This window comes from Neurospora hispaniola, assembly GCF_033458365.1.
Source record: "Neurospora hispaniola strain FGSC 10403 chromosome Unknown B0T23scaffold_7, whole genome shotgun sequence".
In the NCBI taxonomy this organism is placed as follows: Eukaryota; Fungi; Ascomycota; class Sordariomycetes; order Sordariales; family Sordariaceae; genus Neurospora; species Neurospora hispaniola.
The window spans coordinates 2344551-2370355 of record NW_026944412.1 but is presented as its reverse complement, the minus strand read 5'-3'; the positions used below and the strand labels follow the sequence as shown (position 1 = coordinate 2370355).

The 25805-nt window shown below is 52.2% G+C and overlaps 8 protein-coding genes and 1 non-coding gene across 9 annotated transcripts; 5 read left to right on the top strand and 4 right to left on the bottom strand.

Annotated features, from left to right (window-relative positions):
• The first annotated feature begins 399 nt into the window (after positions 1 to 399).
• On the top strand, positions 400 to 4228 carry B0T23DRAFT_364479 (muniscin C-terminal mu domain-containing protein). Its single transcript, XM_062836340.1, has 7 exons — positions 400 to 413; positions 480 to 829; positions 894 to 986; positions 1059 to 1144; positions 1271 to 1917; positions 1974 to 3023; positions 3081 to 4228. Exons 2-7 carry the CDS (start codon positions 776 to 778, stop codon positions 3806 to 3808), a joined length of 2658 nt encoding a protein of 885 aa, XP_062690157.1. The 5' UTR covers positions 400 to 413; positions 480 to 775; the 3' UTR covers positions 3809 to 4228.
• Positions 4229 to 4634: 406 nt separating this feature from the next.
• Positions 4635 to 7720, bottom strand: B0T23DRAFT_387165 (spindle assembly checkpoint component Mad1). Its single transcript, XM_062837669.1, has 2 exons — positions 7486 to 7720; positions 4635 to 7405 (listed from the first exon to the last, which is right to left on the bottom strand). The coding sequence occupies exons 1-2, from the start codon at positions 7636 to 7638 to the stop codon at positions 5084 to 5086; spliced, it is 2475 nt and encodes an 824-aa protein (XP_062690156.1). The 5' UTR covers positions 7639 to 7720; the 3' UTR covers positions 4635 to 5083.
• Positions 7721 to 9017: 1297 nt separating this feature from the next.
• On the top strand, positions 9018 to 10791 carry B0T23DRAFT_431648 (mitochondrial matrix Mmp37-domain-containing protein; the record flags this gene model as incomplete). Its single annotated transcript, XM_062840334.1, has 2 exons — positions 9018 to 9053; positions 9154 to 10791. 2 exons carry the CDS (start codon positions 9018 to 9020, stop codon positions 10789 to 10791), a joined length of 1674 nt encoding a protein of 557 aa, XP_062690155.1.
• Positions 10792 to 12643: 1852 nt separating this feature from the next.
• B0T23DRAFT_220716 (uncharacterized protein) lies at positions 12644 to 14781 on the top strand. The gene is made up of 2 exons (XM_062833725.1): positions 12644 to 13879; positions 13941 to 14781. Exons 1-2 carry the CDS (start codon positions 12881 to 12883, stop codon positions 14466 to 14468), a joined length of 1527 nt encoding a protein of 508 aa, XP_062690154.1. The 5' UTR covers positions 12644 to 12880; the 3' UTR covers positions 14469 to 14781.
• A 3079-nt stretch (positions 14782 to 17860) lies between these two features.
• B0T23DRAFT_220698 (concanavalin A-like lectin/glucanase domain-containing protein) lies at positions 17861 to 19212 on the top strand. Its single transcript, XM_062833724.1, has 2 exons — positions 17861 to 18743; positions 18810 to 19212. Exons 1-2 carry the CDS (start codon positions 17964 to 17966, stop codon positions 18891 to 18893), a joined length of 864 nt encoding a protein of 287 aa, XP_062690153.1. The 5' UTR covers positions 17861 to 17963; the 3' UTR covers positions 18894 to 19212.
• A 204-nt stretch (positions 19213 to 19416) lies between these two features.
• Positions 19417 to 19505, bottom strand: B0T23DRAFT_t309. The gene has a single exon. It is a non-coding gene; the product is annotated as a tRNA-Phe (tRNA).
• Positions 19506 to 20784: 1279 nt separating this feature from the next.
• B0T23DRAFT_324015 (uncharacterized protein) lies at positions 20785 to 21282 on the bottom strand (the record flags this gene model as incomplete). The annotated part of the gene is made up of 1 exon (XM_062835385.1): positions 20785 to 21282. The coding sequence occupies one exon, from the start codon at positions 21280 to 21282 to the stop codon at positions 20785 to 20787; it is 498 nt and encodes a 165-aa protein (XP_062690152.1).
• An 876-nt stretch (positions 21283 to 22158) lies between these two features.
• On the top strand, positions 22159 to 22651 carry B0T23DRAFT_447047 (uncharacterized protein; the record flags this gene model as incomplete). The annotated part of the gene is made up of 2 exons (XM_062840986.1): positions 22159 to 22281; positions 22387 to 22651. Coding segments are annotated over 2 exons (249 nt in total), but the record flags the coding sequence as incomplete, so codon positions are not given.
• Positions 22652 to 22841: 190 nt separating this feature from the next.
• Positions 22842 to 25759, bottom strand: B0T23DRAFT_220688 (sulfate permease 2). Its single transcript, XM_062833723.1, has 6 exons — positions 25392 to 25759; positions 25237 to 25316; positions 25119 to 25169; positions 24529 to 25061; positions 23593 to 24455; positions 22842 to 23505 (listed from the first exon to the last, which is right to left on the bottom strand). Exons 1-6 carry the CDS (start codon positions 25668 to 25670, stop codon positions 22852 to 22854), a joined length of 2460 nt encoding a protein of 819 aa, XP_062690150.1. The 5' UTR covers positions 25671 to 25759; the 3' UTR covers positions 22842 to 22851.
• Positions 25760 to 25805: the final 46 nt, after the last annotated feature.

Sequence of the window (25805 nt, the reverse complement as noted above, 5' to 3'; positions counted from 1 at the left end):
GATTGGCTCACTCAGCCAGCCAAGCACTTGCCGACAGCTGATGGGGAATTGTGCACGCTCCATCAAGGCTCCATCAAATGAGAAAAATCTCCACAACTGCGCAGGCTCCAACCCGTGACATCAGGAAGGGAAGCGATGCAGAATGCCCTGCAGCTCGGGCAGCTGCGTTTTCGTGCCTACGTACCCACGCTGTCCCAGCACTGGACCTGCCGCCGGCGCCAGCCCAGGGCTCGGAACTCGACCCAAGAGGACTGGAACGAGGTGCCTGGACAGTGGTAATTACCCAAGTACGAACGAGCGCTGGATGCACGGATTACAGGATGGCCTCGGAACGCCCACCTGCCGGGCTTCGCACAGTCCTCACACTTCCAATCCATGTTGCTTTGCTGCCCTGCCATGCCTGTATGTTCCATGTAAGCGTCGGTACCTTACAGTACCTCGAATCCGCACCCTGACTGACGCCTTACCTAACCAACTAGGTAACCTACCCGCTAGAACTCCAACTCAACCTTACAACTTTAACATTACATCTCGCGCAAATTGGATTACGCCAGACCCGGCTTTTCTTTTAGTTCCAGGTTGGCGCTCTACACATCTCCTTTCCATTTTCTTACCTACCTTACTTTTACCTGTACAAATCATTAATTCCCTCCTCTTTTGCGCCCTCTTCGGCGTCTTATCTTAATGTCGTTCTTGCTGTTGTTGGTTTGACCTGTGCCGTTGCCCCCCTCCCCTCACCAGTCCGAGCGACTTCTTCAATTGCGCAGCTCATCGCATGACTACGCCCACCATGGACGACCTTTCGAGAGCAGAGTATCCGGCGATGCTGGTAAGCCTGGTGTTTCTCTCCCGAGTTCTTGGGAAAGCAATTTTAACCATTGACTCTGCTCTAGGCCAGCCTCCAGCCCAACCAAGCAGTACAAATATTCTCGGACCGGGTCAAGCGGATCGCAAAAGTCAACCAGGAAATTGCGGACTGGCTTCAGGTACGAATGCGCCGACCGCCAGAGAACAATCCGCCACCGATAGGACAACGAAGCTGAAGAAACAAACCACAGGAACGCAGGAGAGTTGAGGAGCAATATGTTGCCGGCTTGCGCAAGTTGCTTCTCTTCAAGGTTCCCAATGCCGCATCCGAGCTAGGGTTCGTCGCACCACTCCCCGCTCTCTCACTCCTCTTCCCCCTCAGAATTGCGATTCCGATTCCGATTGCGACTCCAATCCCGCCCTCGCTTCCTAATACAGAGCACTGACAATGTCCATTGAATAGTGTCTTTCAAGCACCATGGGACAAGATCCTCTCGTCGACCGATGGAATTGCGGCGTCCCACCAGCTATACGCCCAGCGCATCGATAAGGATGTCGAACAACCCCTTCGCAGCTTCCAGTCCCGCAAGGAGATGCAGAACATCAACACCATCAATGCCAACCTTCAAACGATGGCAAAAGAGCTCGACGATGCTGCCGAAAAGTCCGAAAAGCTTTCAAAGAAGGGTGGGAAGGCCAGGAGCCAAAAAGTGGACGCGGCCGCATCGAGACTGGAAGCTGCCTCGCAACAATGGGAATCGCAGGCGCCGTTTATCTTCGAAACCCTCCAGGCTCTAGATGAACAAAGGACCAACCACCTACGCGATGTCTTGACTCAGCTGCAGACCCACGAAGTCGACCAAGCCACTCGGACCCAGGCGGCAGCGGAGGAGGTGTTGAACACGATGCTCGAGATTAACACTGGCCTGGAAATCCACAACTTCGTCTCCAAGGTTACGGCTGGAAGGCCCAAGTTTGAAAGGAGGACGACCACGGCTAGACAATCGAGCTCTGCTGGCGGAGGGAGCCCGCCCGTGGGACCCCCTCCGGGCACTCCACTGCACGACGATGACGGCATGAGTCAACACTCCGGCTTTAGAGATCAGTCAGGTATGTTGGCGTTTTTCATGAGGATGCGCTATCGGCCTACTAACCAATTGAAACAGATTCGAAGCTGCGCAGCCGTATTGGAACAATGCTAGGACGTCGAAGGCAGAGCATTCATGGGGGATTCGGACAGTTGGGACCCCCCAAGGCCCTTGGCGCCTTCACTCGCGGCCTTGGAAGTAGTCATGGTCAGACATTATCTCCAGGGGGGTCTTCTCACAATCTAGCAGAGTCCCATCCTCACAGGCTGTCGTCCATGGCCGAAAGACCCTCCACCTCAGATGAGCGGGTGAAGAGGGACAACATCAATGATTTCTTGCATGGCGGTACAAATGGATTCCACTCTGGGGATGGACAGGCCGAGTCTAGCCAGCCACGACCGACTTCCAACAACCTCACCAATGGTACAGCCGAGAATATTTTCGATGCCGCTCCCTCGGCACCTCCCGCCTCTACCCAGCAGTCACAACCTCAAGAGGAGCCTGCGAAGGATGCCGAGGGTTATACCATTCCTCAGTATTCCCACGACCCCATCGCCGAGGCCCAAAAGGAGGCGGCCGCTGAAGAGCCTGATCACTTGTTCAAGCTCAACATTCAGAACGAACCCATTGCGGAAGAGGATCAAGATGCGAAGCAAGCGGCCCTGTCGAACGTCGCCCATACACTCACGGCTATGGGACTCCCGAATCGCAAGGCAGGAACTGTTAGAGGCAGGAGAGATGTGCGTCACACCATGTACATACCTGCTATGCCAGTACCGGATCACCCCGAAAATCCTTTCCCCTCATCACCATCCCTGCCAGCTACAGCTTCATCCATTATTAGGTCTACACCACCGATAACTCTGGGCTCAGAGCCAAGCCGTGCCTCGCATGCTTCCGATAATCAGTCTATTCGGTCTGGAACGTCATATGGAGCGGGCTCAGCTTACGGTGGCATTGCACATCTGAAGCATCAGGACATCCACGGACCTGATTTTGGACCAGGCCTACACTCGTCCATCATTGAAACCGTCTCCGCTCTTTTCCAGGATGGAGAGGCCAAGTCCGTTAAAGTTACTGGTGAAATCGCTCTCTCATACAAGTCCGACCCCCATAACCTCCAGACCGGTATGTATTATGTGACACGTCATGAAAGCCGTCCAGTTTGGCTAACGGTAACTGCAGATAATCAAATAATACGTCTCAACAACTTTGCTCGCCTTGAGTCTATTGGACCCAATCGCCTCTTTGTTACTAGCGACGCCACTTCCCCGGATGAGTTCACCATTAACACCTCACACCTCACGACTATATCCACTCCCGCTTTTACCTACCGAGTCCACGCCGAGAACGATACCGCCCTCGTGTCCTCCCACTGCCCGATCAGCATCAACCCCGTTTGGAAACCCCAGGGAGATAAGCTTGGTCTTTTGCTTCAGTACCGCGTCAACCCCTCTGTGACGTTGCAGCGCCCTATCGTCCTGCACAACGTGACCTTTGTCGCGACTTACGAGGGTGCCCGCGCAAGTGGTGTCCAGACTAAGCCTTCCGGCACCCACCTGAAGGAGAAGCATCTTGTGTACTGGAAAATCCCCGAGTTGACACTGACGGATGACTGGGCCAAGATCATCTGCCGGGTAATTGGCGAGCAAAATGGTGAACCACAGCCTGGGCACATTGAGGTCAGGTGGGAATACACAGCTCCTCCGGCAGGCGAAGTGGGTAGCGGCATTTCGGTATCGAGGCTCGTGGAAGGCAAGGGCAAGGAAAAGGCGGAAGAACAGTCGGAGGAAGAGGATCCATTTGCGGATGACAAGGGACCGATTTCACCTCCGCTGGGTAAGGACGGCAGGACGTGGGCTGAGGTTCCTCTGTCGAGAAAGTTGATCGGCGGGAAATATGAGGCCAAGTGAAAGTGAGTAGGGGGATAAGAGGAGAAGAAAATTGGGACGGAGAGACCTGTGGTCATCTGTGTAGCCATGTGACGAAAAGCCATATGAAAGGGTAAAAAGTGGCTATCTGATCTTGTCCGCAATCTATCTCTCCATGTAATGGATATCATCGTACTTTTTTTTTTTTTTTTTGTTATGGTTGGTTTTGAACTAACGTCCTAAGGTACGATGTTGGCCTGGCATCCTTATTTTTTTTTTTTGCATGGCACTTCATCAATTACCTACCTTACCCATTTTTTTTTCTTTTCTTTTTGTCATAGTTGTTACCATCACGCTCCAAAAAATACCACTCACGATTAACTAAGTTCAGATCCTGTGGGCGGTTTATTGTTTATTTTCGCATCTGGTTGTCTGGTTGTTAGGCCAGCTTGAAGAATCTTTCATTCAACCTATTTGAGGATGACGATCTATGTGTCCACCGTCATCGTTGCAATTGGCGGTTAACATTTGTCAACGAGAGCAAAGAAAAGCTAGGTAACTAAAGCCATGGCGAGATGCTTAATAAATAAGGGAGGGGGCATGTGTAAAGGGGCTCAAGCTTATTAGACCCATGGGATCTCGGGTAATCTCGCTAATCGACTTTCCAATTCATTTTCTATTTTTATTTCTTTAATTTAGGACATTGTCTCTCCAATCGCCACATCCCAGAGTTGCTGCTCGTAACCGAACCAGCAGGGCTACCAATAACATGGAACTCTGAGGGTTCCACTCTTAGGTATACCTTTGAGATGCTTAGAAGAAGCTGGGTTACTAAGACGACACAGAAATTACACATATCAATACAAATGGCAACTGGTGGTTGATACATATTTACCCAAATCACGAATATCTATCACTCGGTACTTGTCTCGTAACTCATGAATCGTTGAAACTTGTCAACATTCTATAACTCGTTACTTTGCTTGGACTCGAATTCGCGATCGACAGCAACAACGTGAGAAGCAGATAATTATCCCTTCGGTTGTCCCAGTTTCCTCGTTGTTCAAAGTCAAATTATGTATGTATGTATGTGTAGTGCCATTTTGCTCTTAATCCATTCTGCGTGGTATAAGGCCAAAGGGCCTGATAGAGGGGAAACTAAGCATCCCGAACGTTCAAGTCTGTTACTTTCTTTTCGAGCAGTCTGTGAAGCAACGCAAAGCAAAAGCAAAAAATGTGCACCAACGCCATATTGATGCTTCCCAAAACAACGTCCACCCCAGGAAGCCCAGATACCAGACCGAACAAGCTGACCTACTAAGCCGAAGCAGTCCCAGTCACCCCCTCCATAGGCGTCCCGCTCCCATTGCTACTTTCGCCTCCCCCAGCCGCCTGCAACTGCTTCGCCCCATGCATTTCCTCATAAAACTCCAACGTCAAGGCCGCCAAAAAGCACGGCACCTCTCCCCTCTCCCTGACCCAAAACCGAATATTATCCGCAATCCTGTTCGCAAACTCGCTCCTCGGTCCTCCGCCCACCTTCATCGTGCCCTTCTCGCCATCGAAAACGATGCTGTTCTCGTGCTCCTCCGTCTTGGAAGGGTAATAAACACTTTCCACCCGCATCTTGCCTCCGGGGATGAACGTCACGGTCCACCCCAGGGTGCTGAACACGGCCTCTTTGAACTCGGCAGACTTGGCTGCCCATACTTGTTTTAGGCGGTCGGCGCGTTTTTGGGCCGAGGCCGTCTCGGCTTGCGCGGCGGATATTTCGCGTTTGAGCGCGGCGATTTGGGTGGCGGGGACGGTCGCGAAGAGAGTCGGTTGGCGCTCGAGGTGGGCGAGCAGCTCGGCGTTCTCGAGCTTGAGGGCTTTAAGGGTGTCGGTCTTGATCTTTTCGTATTCCGAGGTTGGGTTGTCGCGCAGCGAGAGGATGCGGGTTTTGAGTTGTTCCTTGGCGGCGGCGAGCTGGGAGGTGGTTACTTCGTGCTCCTTTTGGAGGATGCGGTGGGCGGTTTGCAGGTCGGAGAACTCGGATTGGAGCTTGCGGTTCTTGCGGGCGAGTTGGCCGAGTTGTTCGGACTCGGCGCCGTCGTGGTCATCGCGGGGCCGTTTGGTGCCGGCCAGTACGGGTTGGACGGGGCTGGTGCTGGCGGATTCGAGGGAGGTCAGGTCGGCGTGGAGGGTGTTAACCTCTTCTTTGTACTTGTCGACGAGGTCCTCAAGCTCTTGGATCCGCTTGGCTTTTTGCTCGTCGAGCTGCTCGGGTTGCATGGTGACGTCTTCCATGTCAAAGGTCTTGAGTTGGGCGCGTAGGTACTCCACCTCCTTGACGGCGAGGGCGCGTTGCCTGTCTAGACGGGCGCGGGCCTTGTCGTTAGCAGAAGGACCGCTGCTTGCCCGAAGTTTCTCAATTTGTTCGAGAAGTCTGGCCTTCTCATCCTCCAGTGACTTGATGATGTTATCACGATCGGCAATCTCAGGCTGGAGAGCACCCAACCGCTCGGTCAGCGAGGCGGAGCGGAAACGCTCCTCCACCAATGCCCTTGCTACGGCTTCCGGTGAGTCGAACTCGACGGGACCCTCTGAATTCGACTCCAAGTATGCGGTCCATGATCTCCTTTCATCCTCTAGCCTGAGACGTTGCCTTCGTTCCTCGGCCAGCTCGGTCTCCAGAGTTTGTGCTGCTTCCAACTTCCTCTGTAGAGTCCGTTTCTCTTCCTCGACTACCTCCACGGCCTTGTAAACCTGTCGCAAGTGTTTGAGCTCTGTTATTTGCTCACGGTTCTTAGACTCGAGCATCCGAATGTGATTCACTTGGTCCGAAAGCTCCCTGCGGATCACGGACACTGTCTCGGCATCGCCTGTGTGAGCTTTGAGTCGAAGAACCTCGGCATCGAGTTTGCCTATTGTGTCGTCTCGCTCTGCCAGTTGGGCATTGACTTTTTCGAGGGTATCCTTTAGTGTTCTGTTCTCCTCCTCTGTCTCTTGCGCGGTCCTCTCCAACACAGTTACCTTCGCCTTTAATTCGGTAATTTCCCGCTCCGCTAGCCGTGCTGCTTCCTCCTTAGCAGCCTTCAACTCCTCAACTTGTTCTCGAAGTAGTCTTGCCTCTTCCTGTGCTTCCCTTGTCTTCGCATTGAGTTCTCGTTTTTGGGTTTCCTTTTCGGCTCGTAGGTCGTCCAACTCGGCCTGCAGCGACTCAGCATGTCGCAGCGCCTTGGACTTTTCGGCATCGGCGGCTTGTTTTGCTTTAAAATCCTGCTCAGCTTGTCGACGGATATCACGCATTTCGTTTTCCATCTGCAATCGTCCCAACTCCTTTTCCTGTTCATAGTTGCTGATCTGGTAGTTGAGAGTGCCAACCTCGGCCTTTAGCTCTTCGATGCGCCGTCTCTGGGCTTCGTACTCTGCTGCATCTGGCGGGGCAATGTTCTCCTTGCTGCTATCCCGCGTCGGATTCGCCGAGCTGGCTGCGGTTTCATCGTTAGCGGGCGGCGGTGATGGCCCGGTCGGCGTACGACCTTGCCGCGAACTCGAACGGCTCAAGTTGGCAATCGATAGCGGAATATGGGAATCGCCGCTTGGGTTGGAGGCGAAAGACGGCTGAGCACTAATCGAAGCGCGAAAACTTCCGGGCTACGCACGCATTGGAGCCACAGTCAGGACGCCATCTTGAGTCAATAGTCTTCTTTGGTTTGCGACAGGCGGAAACGTACCCTAGATCCTCTGAGCGCTGTCTGCGGACGTGGGATGGCGCTGGCTCCAATGCTGGCGCGAAACTGTGCCTGCGGGCCTGAGGCACCGCTTATAGAACCGCGACGCAAGGGCGGCTTGCCTTGGCCGGGTTGAGGAATTGACGATGGCGGCATGGCGAGAAGAGCGCAGTCGGCGTATGAACCGGCGACATGCGAGGAAGAATTGGGAGTGTTTGGATGTTGTGTTTACTTTCAGTTCCACTTGAGAGCGCGGTCGCGGCGTCGAGATTAGCGCAGCCCCAATTGTTTGGGGGACAGTGGTGGGTTGCAGTGGCTCTGTTGGTTGGTTCAACAATTGTTTCAGTGGACCCGACAAGGAAACTGGTCTGCCAAGACTGCGAGGCTTCAACTGGAACGGACAGCCAGGGCCAGGGGAAACGGCTCGCGACGTCGGGCAGTCGGGCTGGAGAACCTGGCAGCACAAGGGGGGAGATGTCTGTAAAGAGGGCATGGACCAGCTGTGGTCAGTGTGTGAACGAGATCTTCAATGTCCGAGATCGATCACCCTCCCTCAGTTCAAATTTTGTGTATAGTGTACATGGCAGCTGGAGCTTTACGTAGAGGTACCTAGAGCCTGCTCCATAATAGTATGATGCCATAACGCTCCATGATATAACGTCACTTGAAAGACATACAACACTACTGCTCCTCGGGAGTGACAAATAAGTCGAAACCATGTCGCTGTTGTAGAAGTGCCCCTGGAGAATGAGGCTCAAGAGTGACATTTAGCTTCCATCGTATGTAGAACTGAACCCAGCGTAAGTGAGTAGTCACTTTGTCAGCCCCAAACTGGGCTCTGGTGCTTTATGAAGCTACCGCCTCTCATCTCGTCATTATTCCATCTTATGTCCATGGGATTGAAGAAACTAACACCTGCTAACCAGCCTAAAATTACCAATGGCAACACAGAATGGATACATACCATGTAGATGAACTCAAATTCGATGACCCCAGGGGAGCTCATGTGGGGTTTGAATTCCAGACAGGGACGGGAGAAAACGTCAGAAATGCAAGTCACCCCAGATGATCTGTGTGTCTGCCTAAACCGTTTACAGTTAACCCACGGCTATCACATCGCGATGCCCCACTCGATGACAGCAAAAGAGCCCACTGTTGGAGAAGGAAAAGCAACTCTGGAATTTAGCTGTGCCGACCCTGTGGAAGAGTGGAATGCCGGTAGGTACAGAAAGAAGACTTGGAAGCTGGAGCTAGCGACGGGCTTCTTTCCTTTGATCCAGCGGCCATTTCCGACCTTCATCCAATCCCACGGCATCACCACAACTCCATCCCACCACATCCCGTCCGCCTCGACTGCTCCAGCCCGACCCGACTCAGACTTCCACCACTTCCGGCTTATGGATTATACCCAGAGGTGACCATCCGCAGCTTCCGCTGCCTCAGCAATACTTTACACTCAATCCGTCCCATTCGCATTCCACCACCACTGTTCCCGTTTAGAATATACATACCTCTAGAGCTTCCCGTCTGTCGCCATGGCTAGCAGAGGGGTCCTCCCCCAAATCCTCACGGTATGTTTCCAGCTCTGGCCCCAAGTGATCCCCATGCGTTCCCATTGTCATACCCACGGACCGTCAAGAGACAGCCCATGCTAACCAAAAGCTTCTCCAGGGTCGGCTCAACCCGCGCGCCCCATCCTTGCTCGCTCGCGCCAGCCCTTTCCGCTCCCAATCTGCCTTGCCCCCAAGTTCGCTATACTACCAGAGACACACTCCCCTATTGCGGCGCAGATACGCCACGGCACGCGACAACAACGGCGCGGCCGTTCAGGCGAAGGACACCAAGGAGAATGTGGAGCACGAAGACGCCGCAAACGCCGCCGCGGATGCGGCATCCAAGGACACAAAGTCCAAGCAGGCCGTTTTAGACGAGGCTTCGAGCTCTTCTGCGTCCTCCAGCACCACAACTCTCAACGAGACGAATGATTGGGAGACGAATGTGAACTTGAACATCGACTCGTTCAAGCAACTACCCCACGCGAATTTCGGTGTCAACCAGTTCATTCCCTTCGATCCCGAGTTCAGGGAGGTCCTTAAGCAGATACCTTGGGAGTTCCGGGCCCCAATCCGCTACGCGTTCGCCTACGGCTCTGGCGTCTTCCCGCAATCCAAGTCTAGCGGCAAAGTGATTACGGACGGAGAGCTGCGCAAGATTCACCCCAAGGCGCCCGAAGGCGTCAAGAGAGCCCAGGATGGAACGCCCAAGATGATCGACTTTATTTTTGGCGTCACCCATACGCAACATTGGCATTCCCTCAACATGAAGCAGCACCGAGAGCACTACTCGGCATTGGCGAGCCTGGGCTCGGGTGCGGTCTCCTACGTTCAGGACAAGATGGGCGCTGGAGTATACTTTAACCCCTACGTCGTTGTCAATGGCATTTTGATCAAGTATGGCGTTGTACAACTGGATACGCTAGAGCGGGATCTCACCCAGTGGGATACCCTTTATCTTGCTGGACGACTGCACAAGCCTGTCAAGATTCTGCGCGACGATCCCAAGATTCGCTTGGCAAACCAGATCAACCTTCTGTCCGCTCTTCGGACAGCCCTGCTGTTGCTGCCACCCAAGTTCACCGAAGACGAGCTCTTTGCTACTATTGCTGGTATCAGCTACCTCGGCGACCCTCGCATGTCTCTTCCCACTGAGAACCCAAGCAAGGTGAAGAACATTGTCGGCAACAACATGACCAACTTCCGCCGCCTGTATCTTCCCCTGATTGAGACACTACCAAACTTGGAGTATAATGATGCCGGCGCCACCGAGAGGGATTGGATCTGGAATGACAAGAGCCTCAATCTCGTGCAGGACATGGACCCTGTCAAGCGCGGAAACATGGTTCGCCGGTTGCCCAAGGCTTTCCGATCGAAGCTCTACTTCGAGTACCAGAAGAAGTTTGCGATCCCCCAGCTCGACTTTAACAAGATGATGGAGGAAAGTCAAAACGAGGACGCCATTTCGTTCAAGCGTCGCCAGGGTGGAGGCTTCGAGCAGCGCATTGCCAGCGACGACCCTGCGGAGCTTCGCAAACAGGTCCGGAGCGTCATCAAGAAGACCATCAACTGGCCAGCCACCACACAGTCTCTCAAGGGCCCTCTTACCAGCGGTTTCAAGCGCACGATACGTTACCTCTCGGAAAAGATGGATAAGTACCGTCAAGGACGTGACGCCGAAAAGGCCAAGACCGCGACTGCTGAGGATAAGCCCAGCGAAAGGTCGGGGGTCGACAGCAAGGCAGAGAAGAAGTAGAGCCTCTTCATGACCAAGGGCACTGACTTGTTTGTGGTTTCTGCCATGTATCTGACTTCATTGGCTGTATCAATATTGTACGTTTCTGGGGAGGGTGAGTTGGGCATTCTGTTGTGGCCAGGTTACTAAACTACTACGATGATGGAAGGGGGGGTTTGGGAGCAGCGCGTTCTGTTTTTCGGTGTAAAACATTACATTATCACGGCATGGCGGTATCATGTCGCATTGGCGGGCCCAAAGTTCCGAAGGGGGGTAAGAAGATCAAGCAGGCTAGGCGTTCATGTGGTTTTGGCTTGTCCTTGTCTCCAAGAGACTGTAGAGCAAAATGAACACGGGTGGGTTGGTTCAAATAGGTTTGATGGGCAGCGTAGATTCATGCCCATTGCATCATCAGCAAGTAGAATAGAGTTTTGTACTTTTTTTAGGTTTAACCATGAGGAGCCAGAGTCATGCTTTCAAACGATTTTGGCTAGGTAGACAAAGATTGGTTGATTCCTACCCTCTTTACAAGCGTAATGATGAAGAAGGATACTCGGATACGAGATACACTATTTTACAAGCGTAAGATGGTGGGGAGAATACTTGGAGCACGAAATATCTGACACATCTCGGCTCGACAACACTCACGACACCGAGTTCGTTGACTTGAGAAGATATGTTCGCCCGTTGCTTGCACTCACGACCTTTGAATGCTGCCAAGACCGAGCTTCCATTGAGGGGCAGCGGCAATGTTTACGCGGGGTACCTTCCCCTGAACGCCTGTCTTGGCGCGCAATTGAGTCGGCAAGCACATATGTAGTAAGTGAAACCCCCAACTAGGTAATATTTCACTTGCGATGTTGGCCTTGGCCCATTGTCTCACCTACTACTATGTATATTTATTATCAGGCTGGTTCGTGTTCGTCACCCAAAACCAAGACACCAAGAAAACCACCCATGCTAAGCCAAGTCCGAAGATAGGCGCAAGCAAACGGTCTCCTCCTGCAGTGACAAGACCTCCGACCAGGTCTCTCCAGACTTGCTATCGAAAATACCACACTTCACGACTTCGGTGAGGACCTATCTTGGGTTGACATGCCCGAGATGGAGATGACGGATAATGGACGGATGGGTGACGTTCTTGTACTGTAACGTATGTGCTCACCGCTGGGCGCATTGTCTAAGCATCACCTGCTCGCTATCTTGCTGTCTTGACTGTTGTCAGCTTCCAAACTCGAGAGATACAAATGCAAGGCGTTCGTTGCGTGGGAGGGTCGGATATGTAAGGCACGCTTTGAGAGGCACAACACGTTGTCGAAATTGATATCCCACGCTGTTCCTGCGTGGCTGCCTGATATGTATTTGTGCAGATCCAACATTGACGGCTTTTTTGGTTCGGTTGTTCATTCGATTGTCCGATAATGATGTCGTTGTTGGAACTGAAAGCCTTTGAGCAGGTTTTGGTACGCATAGGAAAAGCAACAGACCAGTCCGGATCGAAATGAGGAATCCCAGCTCCACCTCGCAAAGAGGGGGAAATTCGAATCCCAGTCAGTCCCAACAAAGAATGCCGAGAAACGGTGCCTATCCCAATGATCCAAACAGGCCGGCATGAGTGTCCAGAACCTGCCGTTCTGGATTTAGCAGAGCACGACATTCGGCAATTGGGCTCGATGGGCGCCATGCTAAAAGAGGCAGCTCCCGCGATATCACGCTTGGCTTTTCTTGGCTAGCCCAGCCTAGAGCCCGCCAAGGCCAGGAAACTGGGGAAGACTAGTGGGAGCGCTACATTAACTGCCACTTCGGGAACATCGTCTCATCGAACCTCGTATTGTCGATTTCAAGGCTTCGTTGACGTGATGGTTGGAAATGTAGCCTAGGTAAAGGAGAAGGTGGTGATTGTGAGTTGACATGGGGAATGGAATGCGCTGCCGTGTGAACTGAGTCGCGCTGCAGAGCAACAACAGGCAGGGGTTGACAAGATGGGAGCTCAAAAGCCCTATCTTGACGGTGATTCCCACGTTCCTGTCTTACATCTCTAGCTCTCCTTCGCTCTGCCTGTTCAACCCTCTCTCGGCTCAAAAACAGCATAGGTGTTGAATCTGCCAAGATGAGAACTGTCGCTGCCTCCCTCGCAACCCTCGCCCTGGCGGTTCCCGCACTGGCTGCTACCATCCAAGGTGCTCCTACCAGGAAGCCCTATGTCTGCTCCGACGCCCTGCAGTACCAAATCACCGAGAAGGACATCCGCGCCGGTGCTCAGAAGCTTCAGGACATTGCCGATGCCAACAACGGCACTCGTGTCTTTGGCAGCACCGGTCACAACGCCACCGTCGACTTCCTCTACAACACCCTCAAGGACACCGGTTACTATGACGTCTACAAGCAGCCATTTGTCGAGACTTACTCGGCTGGTACCGGTTCCTTGAGTGTCAACGGCAAGGCCCTCGATGTCCGGATCATGACCTATACCCCTGCTGGATCTGCCACTGGGCCTATCGTCTATGCCGAGGGCCTTGGCTGCTCGGCCGCCGAGTACCCTGCTGAGGCTTCCGGTAACATCGTTCTCGTCTCCCGGGGTAACTGCACTTTCGGCCAGAAGGCCCTGAGCGCCAAGGAGGCTGGCGCCGTCGGCCTGGTCATCTACAACAACGTTGCTGGCTCTCTTTCGGGCACCCTCGGCGAGGCCTTCAAGGACTATGCGCCCGTTGTTGGTCTCAGCAAGGAGGATGGCGAGGCTCTCATTGCCTCCATCAAGCGTGGTGAGGAGATCAAGGCCGAGTTCAAGGTGGATGCTGTCACCGAGCACCGTGTCAGCTTCAACGTGATTGCCGAGACCAAGGGCGGTGACCACAATAACGTCCTCGTTGTTGGTGGCCATTCTGACTCCGTTGCCGCGGGCCCCGGTATCAACGATGACGGTTCCGGTATCATTGGTATCTTGACCGTCGCGAAGGCCCTCGCCAAATTCCAGGTCAAGAACGCCGTCCGCTTTGGCTTCTGGTCTGCTGAGGAGTTTGGCCTGCTCGGCTCCGAATACTATGTCAAGTCTCTCAACGGTTCCAAGACTGAGCTCGCCAAGATCCGTGCTTACCTCAACTTCGATATGGTATGTTTCCCTTTTTGAGATGTCAGCCAATAATGCCATGATGTTGATATTTCGAAAACAGATTGCCAGCCCCAACTACATCTACGGCATCTATGACGGCGACGGCAGCGCCTTCAACCTTACCGGTCCCCAGGGCTCCGACGTCATCGAGAAGGACTTTGAGCAGTTCTTCTCCAAGAACAAGGTCGCCTCTGTTCCCTCCGAGTTCAACGGTCGCTCCGACTATGCCGCCTTCATCGAGAACGGCATTCCCTCGGGTGGCATCTTCACCGGTGCCGAGGGCATCAAGACCGAGGCGGAAGCTGCGGCCGTCGGTGGCACAGCGGGCATCGCGTACGATGTCAACTACCACCAGGCCGGCGACACCATTGACAACATTGCCTGGGATGCCTTCCTTCTCAACACCAAGGCCATTGCCAACAGCGTGGCCAAGTACGCCCGCTCGTTCAAGTCGCTTCCCGCCATCAACCTTATGCAGCGCCGCTGGGATGGTGATGTTGCCCAGACCCTTAAGCGCAACAAGAAGCGCGCAAACGGGGCCCATGTCCACTCCCATTCTGGACCTTGCGGCGGTGGGGAGGAAATCTAGATACCCTCGTGGCCGAGGTTTCGGTGTGGGGTTGTTGACGATAATGGTCATGACGATGATAACGATGTGCATGTTGGAATGTATAACGACACATGATGAGATATGATATCCTTGATGGACATGGCTTGATACAGTGAAATAATCAAAAAGGTCAAAGACAGAAGGGGCATGATTGTACCGAGTGCTGTGATGTCGGCAGAATTTGAAAGGTGGACAGTTCAAAGTATGTAAGTATGGCGCCGCACATCAGCAGCCGATAGGCAAGTAAGGTCAAGCTGTGCCGCACCCGTGTCAGGGCACTGGACCCGGCAAGCACTTGAAGTGGGGTAGACTGTTTACCTAGAGGTATTTGTCCATATGGCGATCTCCTGCTAAGAGGTACCTACCTAATGAAACCTCTATCGTCGGAAGTCGGGGAATTGGCAAAAAGCTGAACACCTAAAAAGCCTAGAAATCAGACAGGGTGCTGGCAAATCTAGCGCTCGAGTCCGAGCCTATGCTTTGAAAGACAAATAAGATATTGCTGGCTCTATCAGGCACTCACTACCAGGCTTTCAATAACTGGTGTGAAGACCGTGTTTCTTTATCGTTAGGGTTGCAAACTTGCATTCAAAAAGGCCCTTCTTGCCTCCCAACTCCCACCATCCCAAGATGAAGCATACCGACACAAAATAGTTTTCACACACCTGCTGATGGATCATTGCTGGCCGTGCTCCAAATGCCGTAGTTCTCCCCGTCCTGGCCAGGCGTTCCATCTCCTCTGCTCTTCTTCCCGGCAAGCATTCATTTAAGCCAATCCCCATCCTTTGCCCTTACGTACCTTAGTTTCTTAATTTGCGTTGTTGCGTGCCCGTCTTCGGCTCCCTCTTGCCCCATCGTCCAGTTTTTGTTACTTCCAGTTGTATTCGAACCTCAGCTCACCAAAATGAAACTCATCAATTTGTCAACCTCGGTACCTTCCGTTGATGTGAGGAAATTTCTCGTCTTCTGAAAGGATATCATTCCGGGTAAGGTGATCACCACTGTTCCGGTGACCTGAAAAAAAAAAATGACCTGCCAAGGCCATCCGGATTCGAATGATCACACCCTTCCTGTCAATGAGCGTAACTTTGGGTTTTCATCACTACTTGCATCAGTCAGGCAGAAAGGGATGGGCGCCGATGATCCGGGACGCTCGCCGGATCTTAAACACCGACGATCAGCTCGCCTTACCTCTTGTATGATCTACGACCACTACGGCGGACATTAACGGGGGTTTTTTTTTTCCAGGTGGCAAAGTCATATGTCCTTTCACCATCCTTCAATCATCATCACAGCCTCCTCTCCCGTCGAAGAGTAGGCCTGACGGAGCCAGACACTGGCGATACTGCAGGGAATAAGTGAAACGATAACTGTCCGACGCCTTGTTCATGAGTTTGGATCTTACCTACACTCGAAAGCGCTTAGAATCGGGAGACGGTTGCCCAAACTCAATGGGTTGTCTCGACTTCATCGCATGCAAGAGCTTGCAGTTGAAGACAAGCCACAAGATGAGAACGCGTGGCTAGAATTGGAAAACAAGGTCGTATCCCTCCTCCTTTTCCTTTGCAAAGAAACCGGTGCATGTGCCCCTGGCAATCTCAACCTGCAAATGATCCAGCCAATGAACATGGTATCCTGAACCTCCGCGATTCTGAACTGCGTTCGAGACCCAAGGCCTTGTGGGAGAATGATGGGGTGAAAACCCAAACATCGGGACGTCATCAAAAGTCGTAGGTTGTGAAGCCGGCTGGCTGGGATGACCGACAGGGGGCATGATGGATGTGCTTCACCCCTGGAAAGGTTCGTTAGCTTGGTACAGATACAGGAGCTTAGACCAAGGGGGAAGACAAAATGTCCGGTAAATGCCCTGTAAATTTACCGATGATAGAAGGTGCTCTGGGGTTTTCTGATCTCTTCTGTCAGCTCTTTCTCACCTTGAAATCACCTAGCTTCAGCCAATCATATCGCGTAGATAGACGTGTCCTGCCTTGCGACCCCCCCTGTCACCCTCCTGTAAGACAATGTGGAGCGGATAACAGACTAACAAACTTCCAAGGCTCAATGTATGAGATCGAGTTACTGCTCAAGCCTCCGCGATTTCTCAAGTGCATTCTAGACCCAAGGCCTTGGTCAAGACCCCTGGGCAATGATTTACAATTTGGGCAGACGCTTGATAGATCCCAGTTGATGCACCAGCTTGACGTCAGTATCATTGAACAGACGCAAACACTGGATGAAAAGTCTCAGACACAGCGGCCTCGACTCATCACCAACGGCCCTGGAAACCCATCGCAATGGCTAAGATGGGAGAATCTTCAAGACAAAACATGTCAAAGTGGGAGACAGCGCCCAGTATACAACGTTACACGCAGGCCGTCGTGCCCAGTGTAGGCAGGCACTTGCCTTTTCTGCTCGACAACATCCCCCAACCGAGACCCGTGGGCAGCATACTCGGCGGTATTACTCCTCATCACGGGTTACTTACCTGGCAGCATGCGATCCCTCTGACATCGATACTACCCAAGTTATGCACTCCAGGTCACTAAGAATGATAGCTCCGCGTGAAGAGGGCGCTAAAATCAGCAGGACTGGGGCAATGTCCTTGTGCTCAATATCTCCCCTGTCTATGCAGTGCCACAGGCTGGTCAACTAACGCAGGAACAACGAACGACAGCAGACGCCAATCCGGGGTCTGATCATACGGTACTGTAACGGTAGTAGCATTGTTCCTGGGACCTTTCATCTAACGACATCGTCCGAGTGGCCCAATAGAGACAGCGGGATGCTATCAACTTCTGCCTGGACCTAAGATGTCTACAACTCCAAAACACCTCAGTCAAACTCCTAAATCCCAGATTTCTAAAGCTTTTACACGATAACTGACTGCTATTGGAGGTTGAGCCTCAGTAATTAGGGTGGCTACATGGTGACGAGAACTTGGGATGCCAGTGATCTAGGTATATTCACACAGCTCTCGAACGGCAGGATACATCTAGATCCTTATTTCGTCAAAGGGGATCTCTTGCTCCTTCCGGCAGCAGATCCGGGACCTATCCGCCATGTCGATACACCCAGCCTTCCACCTACACCGGTCGGTGCCGGAATACTCCTCCGGACCTTCGGACCAAGCACCAAGAAGGGCTTGGAAACCATTCAAGTGATACGTCCTTGATGGCACACCTCTCATACTCAGCAGTTCGCGATATGGCCGGCTGATCCTACCCTGAGAACGATGCTGCCGCACTGCGGTCATTTTCCTCCAGACCATTCCTTTGGAGGGTGTTCGAGATGATTATTTAACTACAACATAATTTCCCCTTCTTGAGGCCTTACCCTTACCTTCAACAGAGCAAGAGCTTCCCGACACTCGTTCAACATTGTCTATACATTCTTTGCCAGCTTCTTGTCCTACCAACATATACTGCCCTCGTTTCACTTCACTACATTCCTTTCCACCAACACAGTCCAGTTACAATGCGTTTCGATCCATCCATCCTCCTCCTTCCTTTCCTTCCCTCACTAGTCTCAGCCTGGCACCCTCCCACTCTCCAGGGTTACAACCTAGTCTGGTACGACGAATTCGAAGGCAGTCCGCAAACCTTGCCCAGTGCGAGCCGATGGAACATCATCAACGGCAAGCTCAACGTCAATAACGAGCTCGAGACGTACACCTCCTCCACCAAGACCATCCATGTCAGTGGCGGCCACACCCTGCAGATCATCCCCTGGCGCCAACAGAACGGCAACGGCGACTGGATCTCCGGCCGCATCGAGTCCACTTATACCTTCACACCCCCAGCCGGCAAAAAGACCGTCGCCCAGGCCGAAATACGCTTCGGCAGCAACCCGACCAACACCAAGGCGGGAATCTGGCCGGCCTTTTGGCTGCTGGGCCAAGAACTCCGCTCAGGCGGCAGCTGGCCCGCCTGTGGTGAGCTTGATATCCTGGAGACCGTCAACGGTGATCTGAGAGGGTACGGAACCCTCCACTGCGGAACGTATCCCGGCGGTCCATGCAATGAACCCAGCGGCAGGGGGGCCAGTACCGCCATTCCGAACCAGGACTGGCATACGTGGAAGATTGAGTGGGATCGCACGTCGGGAGACTGGTGGACGTCCAAAATTACGTGGTACATGGACGGGGTCAAGTTCCATGAAGTGTCGGGACAATCGCTGGGTGACTCGGCGATATTTGACAAGATTAGCAACAAGCCGTTGTTCTTTATCTTGAACGTGGCTGTTGGTGGGAATTGGGTGAGTTGTCCTGGTTCTTCATTATTGAAATTGCGAAATAAACGCTAACGTCTTGATAATTTACAGCCCGGTTATCCGAACGCCAACACTCTGGATGGGCCTGGGTCGATGATGGAGGTCGGTTATGTCGCTCATTATGTCTCTAACTGAGTTGCATTAGTGACGCGGTACGAATGTGGAGGATTCTTATACTTCCTTTATCAGTTCTTGTGGGCTGCTAACCATATTTGTTCTTTTTATGCGAATGTCTCTCTCTTTGGGCGAGCTCGCTTGTTGCGCTGCTCAGGAACCCGTCTACTCCTTCGGATTCGGCACTACTTCTCATTCGCTGAACAACATCTTCATTTTATTCTCTTGGACATATTATCATTATTCTTTTCAACATTCATGTACATAAGCTACATATTTACTTTAGTATCATATTTCTAAAGGTGATGACCCCCTCACTTTCATCACATCATTCATTCAACTTTCTCTGAACATACTGCATTCGCTGTGAAACAAAATATAGAAGATAAATCGCATTTCCTACGGTTGCCGCATGCGGCTGTTCCTTGCTTACATGCAGGAACGGTTGCGCCTGGTTCATTGTTTACTTCCCCTGAATCGCCGCCACCCTCGCTAGGCCCACATCTTATGTGACCCCGACGGAAAAAAAAATTCCAAAAGAAGATGCGGTTTGTGTGGATCGAACACACGACCTTCAGATTATTGAATGAAGTGGACTTCAGTCTGACGCTCTCCCAACTGAGCTAAACCCGCTTGAATATTAAAGTAGTGTTACCAATAGTGTAAAAGACGTCCGGATAGTTGCATGCGCGCACGTCCTGCTGCGCAGTGTGCCACTGCACTATACCTACCTCTACATTCTCTACCGAGGACACTCGTGAAACTTGCAAATCCCGCAACACAAACCTACTCCTTATTATGCTTAATGGCGCCGGCTGTCAGGTCCGAGCTACATATCTCAAAACGTCACGTACGTATACGCCTGTGTAAATTGTTGATAGTGCGTTCATTGACAGAGCCGGCACGTGGATACGTGCGTGTGGAGATGCACAGAAGCTGTACCTACCTAATGGACCTTGAATGTACGACGCCGTGCAATGCACATATTTTACTAAATCTTCTGGAAATTAATGCCCGCAAGAGTGAATGGCCAGCTGCTGCACATACTGCAAAGAATGTAGGAAAATACAGGCAATCGTTCTTTCCCCCTTCGATCGCTGGGCAGAGGGCAGGTCTTTATACGGTAACTGAAGCTCAAGCCTCCATGTACATTCGTTGAAACGCACGCAAGTTAGAGTGGTGGGCAACTTCCTCAAGTATTCACTAATTGGACAGACATATCCGTCTGCTGGCACAAACCGGCTTACGGAGCATTATTTAGGTACTTAGCATATGCCCTGCCCGGCAGTCAAAGAGAGAGGGGAAAGAAAAACAAAACGGACGCCTATGTTTCCCCGAGTTTCTACGGTATCCATGTATCATCTCTACCGGAACATGCAGCATTTCAACATCTGAAAAATGTCACTCGAAGAAAAGAACAAATGAAGCCTTGCCGCGACAGTTGATAGGTGTTGTTTACTATCAAAAAGCAACATCATCGCTTGCTGCTTCTTGGGAAGCAATGCGCTTCATGCCGCTTGTCACTTGATGATGATGTTGAGCGACAAATAGACAAAAAAAGAAAATCCTGAAGACTGGACGGGATGACCATGGTCCTGTTGTGCCCTTCGGGTCCCCCACCATCCTTCCTCCTCCCCATATGTGTGTCTCCTCCGCTCGAGCGTCCTCTTCCGAGCTATAACGTCGTGTCAGAACTAGATCAGGTCGGGAGTGTGAAAGATAGAGTCGCCGTAAAGAGTTCAAACGTACCCTATCTAAATGTGACTAGTCACGGGCAATTTCACCAGACTTCTCAAGATCGCTTCCCGGACCTGGAGATACCCCCCCCAAAAACAGGTTGGTCAGCAGGGTTGAGAACAATGAGCTTGACGCAAGCGACTTCTTAGTGGTATTTTGATAAAAGGGGTACAACTCAACTTGTTTGCGAGGCTGCATTAGTCGGGTAGGCAGGCGCTTGAGATCCGTCTGTGGAGGGTCTCGGCGGGGACGGATTATTCAACACCGCCATCACCTCCCTGGTAATGTTACGACCAAAGCTCGTGTGAGGCTCGTAGCCGTAGGCGGCGGCGCCAGGTGCCGGATAGGGCGCATAGCCTGGTATTTGGTAGGAGGCATTGAAGGCCTGGCCATGAGGGCTTTGGTAGGGCACTTGAGGTCCAGTGCCCTGGTAGGGCTCCTGAAGCCACCCTGGATAGGGGTAGGGACCCAGATAAGGAGGATAATTCTGCTTCACCGGGGTATAAACAGGGTCGGCGAAAGTGGATTTTCCGGAACTGGGAGGAGTGGGCTCCTGGACCTTGGGGACGAACTCTGGAGCCAGAGGGTTCAAGGTCTTGGAAAGCCGGTCACCGTTTTTCTTCTTAGGAGGGTTGGTGCCATTGCAGATAACGACGCTGTTAGTGGCGGACATTGTAGCGAGGTCAAAGATGTGGTTGTGGTAGAAAAAGAAAGATGGTGTTGCGAAGATCGACCCGAGGTGGGAAGAATAATGAGGAGAAGGAGGAGAACAAGTGGACGGAACGGAATCGATCTACTGAGATATTTATAGTCTTGTTTGAACCATAGAACAGAAGCCCGTGATGCGCATTTGGGCGGTTGTGCTTGAAGTACATGCAGCAATGCATGTGAGGCTCAGAACAATGTCGCGCACAAATAATCTATGCAGTTCATACCGCGGCCCTCCGACGATAGAAGTCATGGAGAACTAAAATCAAGACCAGAACAAAAGACTCCTTACCTCTAAATATTATACTGTCCGAAGACTGCATAGGAACCAGCGGGAAAAGATGCTTTCCAAAACAATGTCATAGCACATTTACTGTAGGCGGCAGTTGCCCAGAAGGAGGTGATATCCAATGCTGCAACGTATCGTCTGCGGCACCGGTACAAACGACATACATATTTCTAATTCTTTTGGTCATGGTTTTACGCTTAGCATGTGGAAGCCAAGCACTGAAGATGGAAAAGGCTTGTTGTTGTTGTTGCATCTGTTTGCCACTTGTCCTTCTCACAGCATCACCTTGTTCTCAAGCTACTCAACGACTTGCTAGGTAGACACTCAGTTGCTGCCTGATTCTTCACCTTGATTCAAGAGCACAATCACTGATACAAGTAAGAAGACTGATACTCAAAGCGGCTGACCAGGCAGGCAAGAAAACAACGAGCAAAGCTCTACAACATTAGCAACCGATGACAACTGACTTGTTTATCGAGAATTGCACAACTTTTGTTCGTTTCCAAATCCAGATGATTGTATACTGCTGCCCAGTATCCAGTACATACATAGGTTGTGGCCGCTTTCCCAAGAAGGGTCAGGCAGATTTACTGCATTCGCGATGGCAAGGCGGGCGCTACGTCTGATCATTGTACCGGGAAGGCCTTTGATTTTATGTGTTCGGATGCTGGTGGTGTACGTTTCTCCTGTTCGTTTTGGTTTGGCTCTGTTGATTAGAGGGAAGTTTGAAGCCGAGAGAAGAAGCTAAGGGTAGAGCTGACATTCGACAATGGCGAGCAGGTCCCTACCAAATCTGGCCGCGAGATTGCTGAGTGGCCGTGGGTCATGGATAACCGGAGTACACTCAACCTCAAGTACGTTATTTGGGGTCAGAAGATCTGGAACCCGTCCCAGAACCATTGGTAAGTGATGTCTCGGCTTGATTAAGGATTGAAAAAATTTGTGCTGATGAGTTTTCTTCAGGGACCACGTTCATGTGAGCTTCAACTAGGTGATGTATCTAGGTGCTGTAACCTGAGGAAGCGTTTCACAGCATGTATTCGTCCCTTAGGTGCAATTTGTAGGCTATCCCAATATCAGCAATGATCTTGAAGCCACCCAGGCATCCACAAATTAACAATGTTCAGTGCCTTGAACTGTTACATCATTCAACATTACGTACCATAGTAAACATCTCGTCTAGGAAAATGGGAAAACTCCGGCTTTACAAAACCAACTCCATCTGATCATGCCCGATTAGGCCCGTCACTCTGCAACCACCACTCCGGTATTCCTTACCGCGCTCTTCAAAGCAGTCGCCAGGTCAATGTGAAAGAACGGCCTGTTAATCCCAAACACCGGCACCAACCTCTTCCCTCCAGCGTCCCTTGCCAACGCACCAGCATCAGCACTGGTCGCAGTCGGCACTGTCGAGATATCCTCCCCATTAGCATTACCCTTCTCCACATCACCATTTGTAGCACCACCCTCACCCTCAGGCCTCTTTTCGTCCGTACTGCCCGAACCACTTGTGCCGACCGGCACCGCCTCAATATCGCTAGCCGAAACACTAGGCCCAATTGCAACCAACGGGCCCTGGTCCACCTCCTGAACATCGCCCTTGTAGTTTCCCCTCTGCACCTTCGCCGTTCGCGACGAGTCCACACCGAACCCAGACGCTACGAGGGCGCGCTTGGTCCATCGGTTAGACACGCCGGCGAAATGCCACTCGACTTTATCCGGGTGTGCGTAGCGGTCGAACTGGTTACGCAGGTCTTGCAGCGCTTGGGCGGCGGTCACGTCGATGCAGTTGACGGCGGAGAAGTCGAGGATGATGGCGCGCAGGGTCGGGCGCGCAACGAGCTCGTCGGTTAGGAAGGCCTGGCCGCGGCGCGGGCCAGGATCATTCCATGGTCGGTCCTGTTGAATAATCTTCTGTCAATCCTGGTCCCTCTCGAGAGGAGGGGATAGGGAAAAGGGGGAAGAGGAGAGGGGGTGATCACGTACACCGAGCTTCTCGAACTTGTTCAACTCCGTCCGGCGAGTGTGCTTGAAGACGTGGATGGTCAAGTTGTCGAGGTGTTTCGCCGAGTTGACATAGTTCAGACCCTCGCCGAAGCGGTACACGAAGATACCGGGCCAGGGAGTCGAGATCTGCAGCTCGGGGTTGGAGAGGTCGTCCCTGTCAAGAGACAAGAAGGCGGTGTGGTGCTCCGACTTCTGCAGCAGGCTTTGCGTGAGCCCGGAGTCCTTGCTGCCGCGCACCAACTCGCGGGGTGCCGTGTAGATCTCGGTCTGGCCGAGGAACTTGCCGGGGCTCTTGGCGATGCGCCATAGTAGAACGGCACCGGAGGCAGCGACGGTCACGTAGATACCGTTCTCGATCGAGGTGAAGATGGAAACGAACACTCCGGCGAAGAAGATGACCACCTCGAGCGGCGAGGTCAGCCAGAACTTGTACACCTCCCTCGGAGGAGTGATCAGGTCGCCGACGGCGTGGATAATCATGGCGGCGAGAGCGCTGTTGGGGATGTAGAAGAAGACGGAGGTGAGCGCATAGAGGGCGAGCAGGACAAGAACAGCGGTAAAGATGCCAGCGAGAGGCGTGCGGACACCGGCTTTGGCCTTGATGGCCGTTCTCGAGAATGATCCGGTAGCGGGGTAACCGCCGAGGAAAGGACCGAGGAGGTTGGTGAAGCCGATGGCGACGAGTTCTTGGGATGGGTTGATGATGTAGTTGTTGACACGACCAAACGACTTTGAGATGGCGATGTGTTCAATGAGCAGAACGAGAATGGTGGTCGGAATGTCGCCACTGATGGCAGAGAGAATTTCGTTATCGAGACGGGGAGCTCCCTTGTGTTGAAATCCTGTCGTTACCCGGTTCGTAAGTTACGGTTACAGAAGGGGGGTGTCGAGTTGGAAAAGGGGGTGCAAACTTACCACTTGGAACATGCCCAAGGATCTTGAAATGTGCCTTTTTCGGATCCTTGACGTGCCGGTTGACAAGCCAGCTGACCAGAATGTAGAGAATGATGATAAAGACCATGCGAAGCGTGGAGACGAAGAACCAAGCCCTCTGCTGACGGGGGTACCTCTTCCCCATTTGGGTACAAAACCAACGGATAAAGTACAGCCCAAATAGCGCGGTCAAGCCCATGGCGGCATCCAGATGTGTATTGGGAAGCCCCTTTAGCGTGTTGATGATGACCTTGTAGGTCTCCTCGCGGGAGTTGATGTTGGGAATGCCCATGAGGGTGGATACCTGTCCCGCGGCAATCGATATTGCTGACCCAGTCATGAAAGCCGAGATGGCCACAATGGGGATGAATTCGACGATGAATCCGAATCTAATGAGACCAAGGAAGAGAAGCACCGCGCCACAAATAAATGCCAGTGTTCGTGCGATATCGCCGGCGTCAAAGTCGGGATGATCCTTTTGGACGTTCGCGATGATGTTTCCAACAATGGTGGACCTGTGGTGGTGTTATATTAGCAAGACTTTGATGATAGTCGTACTATGGGAGCCATACATTACAGCGACTGCACCTATCGTGATGTCCTTAGACGTAGCAAAAGCCCAGCTGTGTAACTCACGGTTAGCTCTCATCTTTATAGGGTTCCTGACACCTACCTCGAGGAAAAACTCACTATAACAGGAAACCGACGAAAGAAGTGTAAAGACCATATTCAGGGGCGAGATTGGCGAGTTTTGCATAAGCCATGCCTTGCTGTTACTCTCGTATTTCATCAGCGTCTCTTCAAAAGTCGAGTGTCCTAGGACATCATAGAATCGTTGTACTGACCGGTACCACGACGAAGCCAACCGTGACTCCCGCAATAAAGTCACCCAACAGCCATGTCAAGTTGTAGTGGAAGATCCAGTTAACAAACGGAAACAATTCCCTGAGGTAGTTGAGTGTGCCCTGAACTGTCGGACGGATCTCGTTGAGGAAGTCTTGGGTGGTTGGTTCCGACTCTACAAAGGAGCCATCGTCGTAGTATGCTGTGTCGTCGAGTCTTTCGTCGGCAGGAATTCCGAGGAACTTCTTGATGCGGTCTCCCGCTGTGCTTGTTGAAGCCATCTGAGTGTCAATGGAGTGTCACGGACTCTCCAATTGTTCGGGTAGGACAATCGAAGTAAAATGTAGCAGAGCCAGGACTGTGAGAGTAAAGTGCCGAGACCCTGCAAACAAGAAGGACCGGTTATATATGAGCAA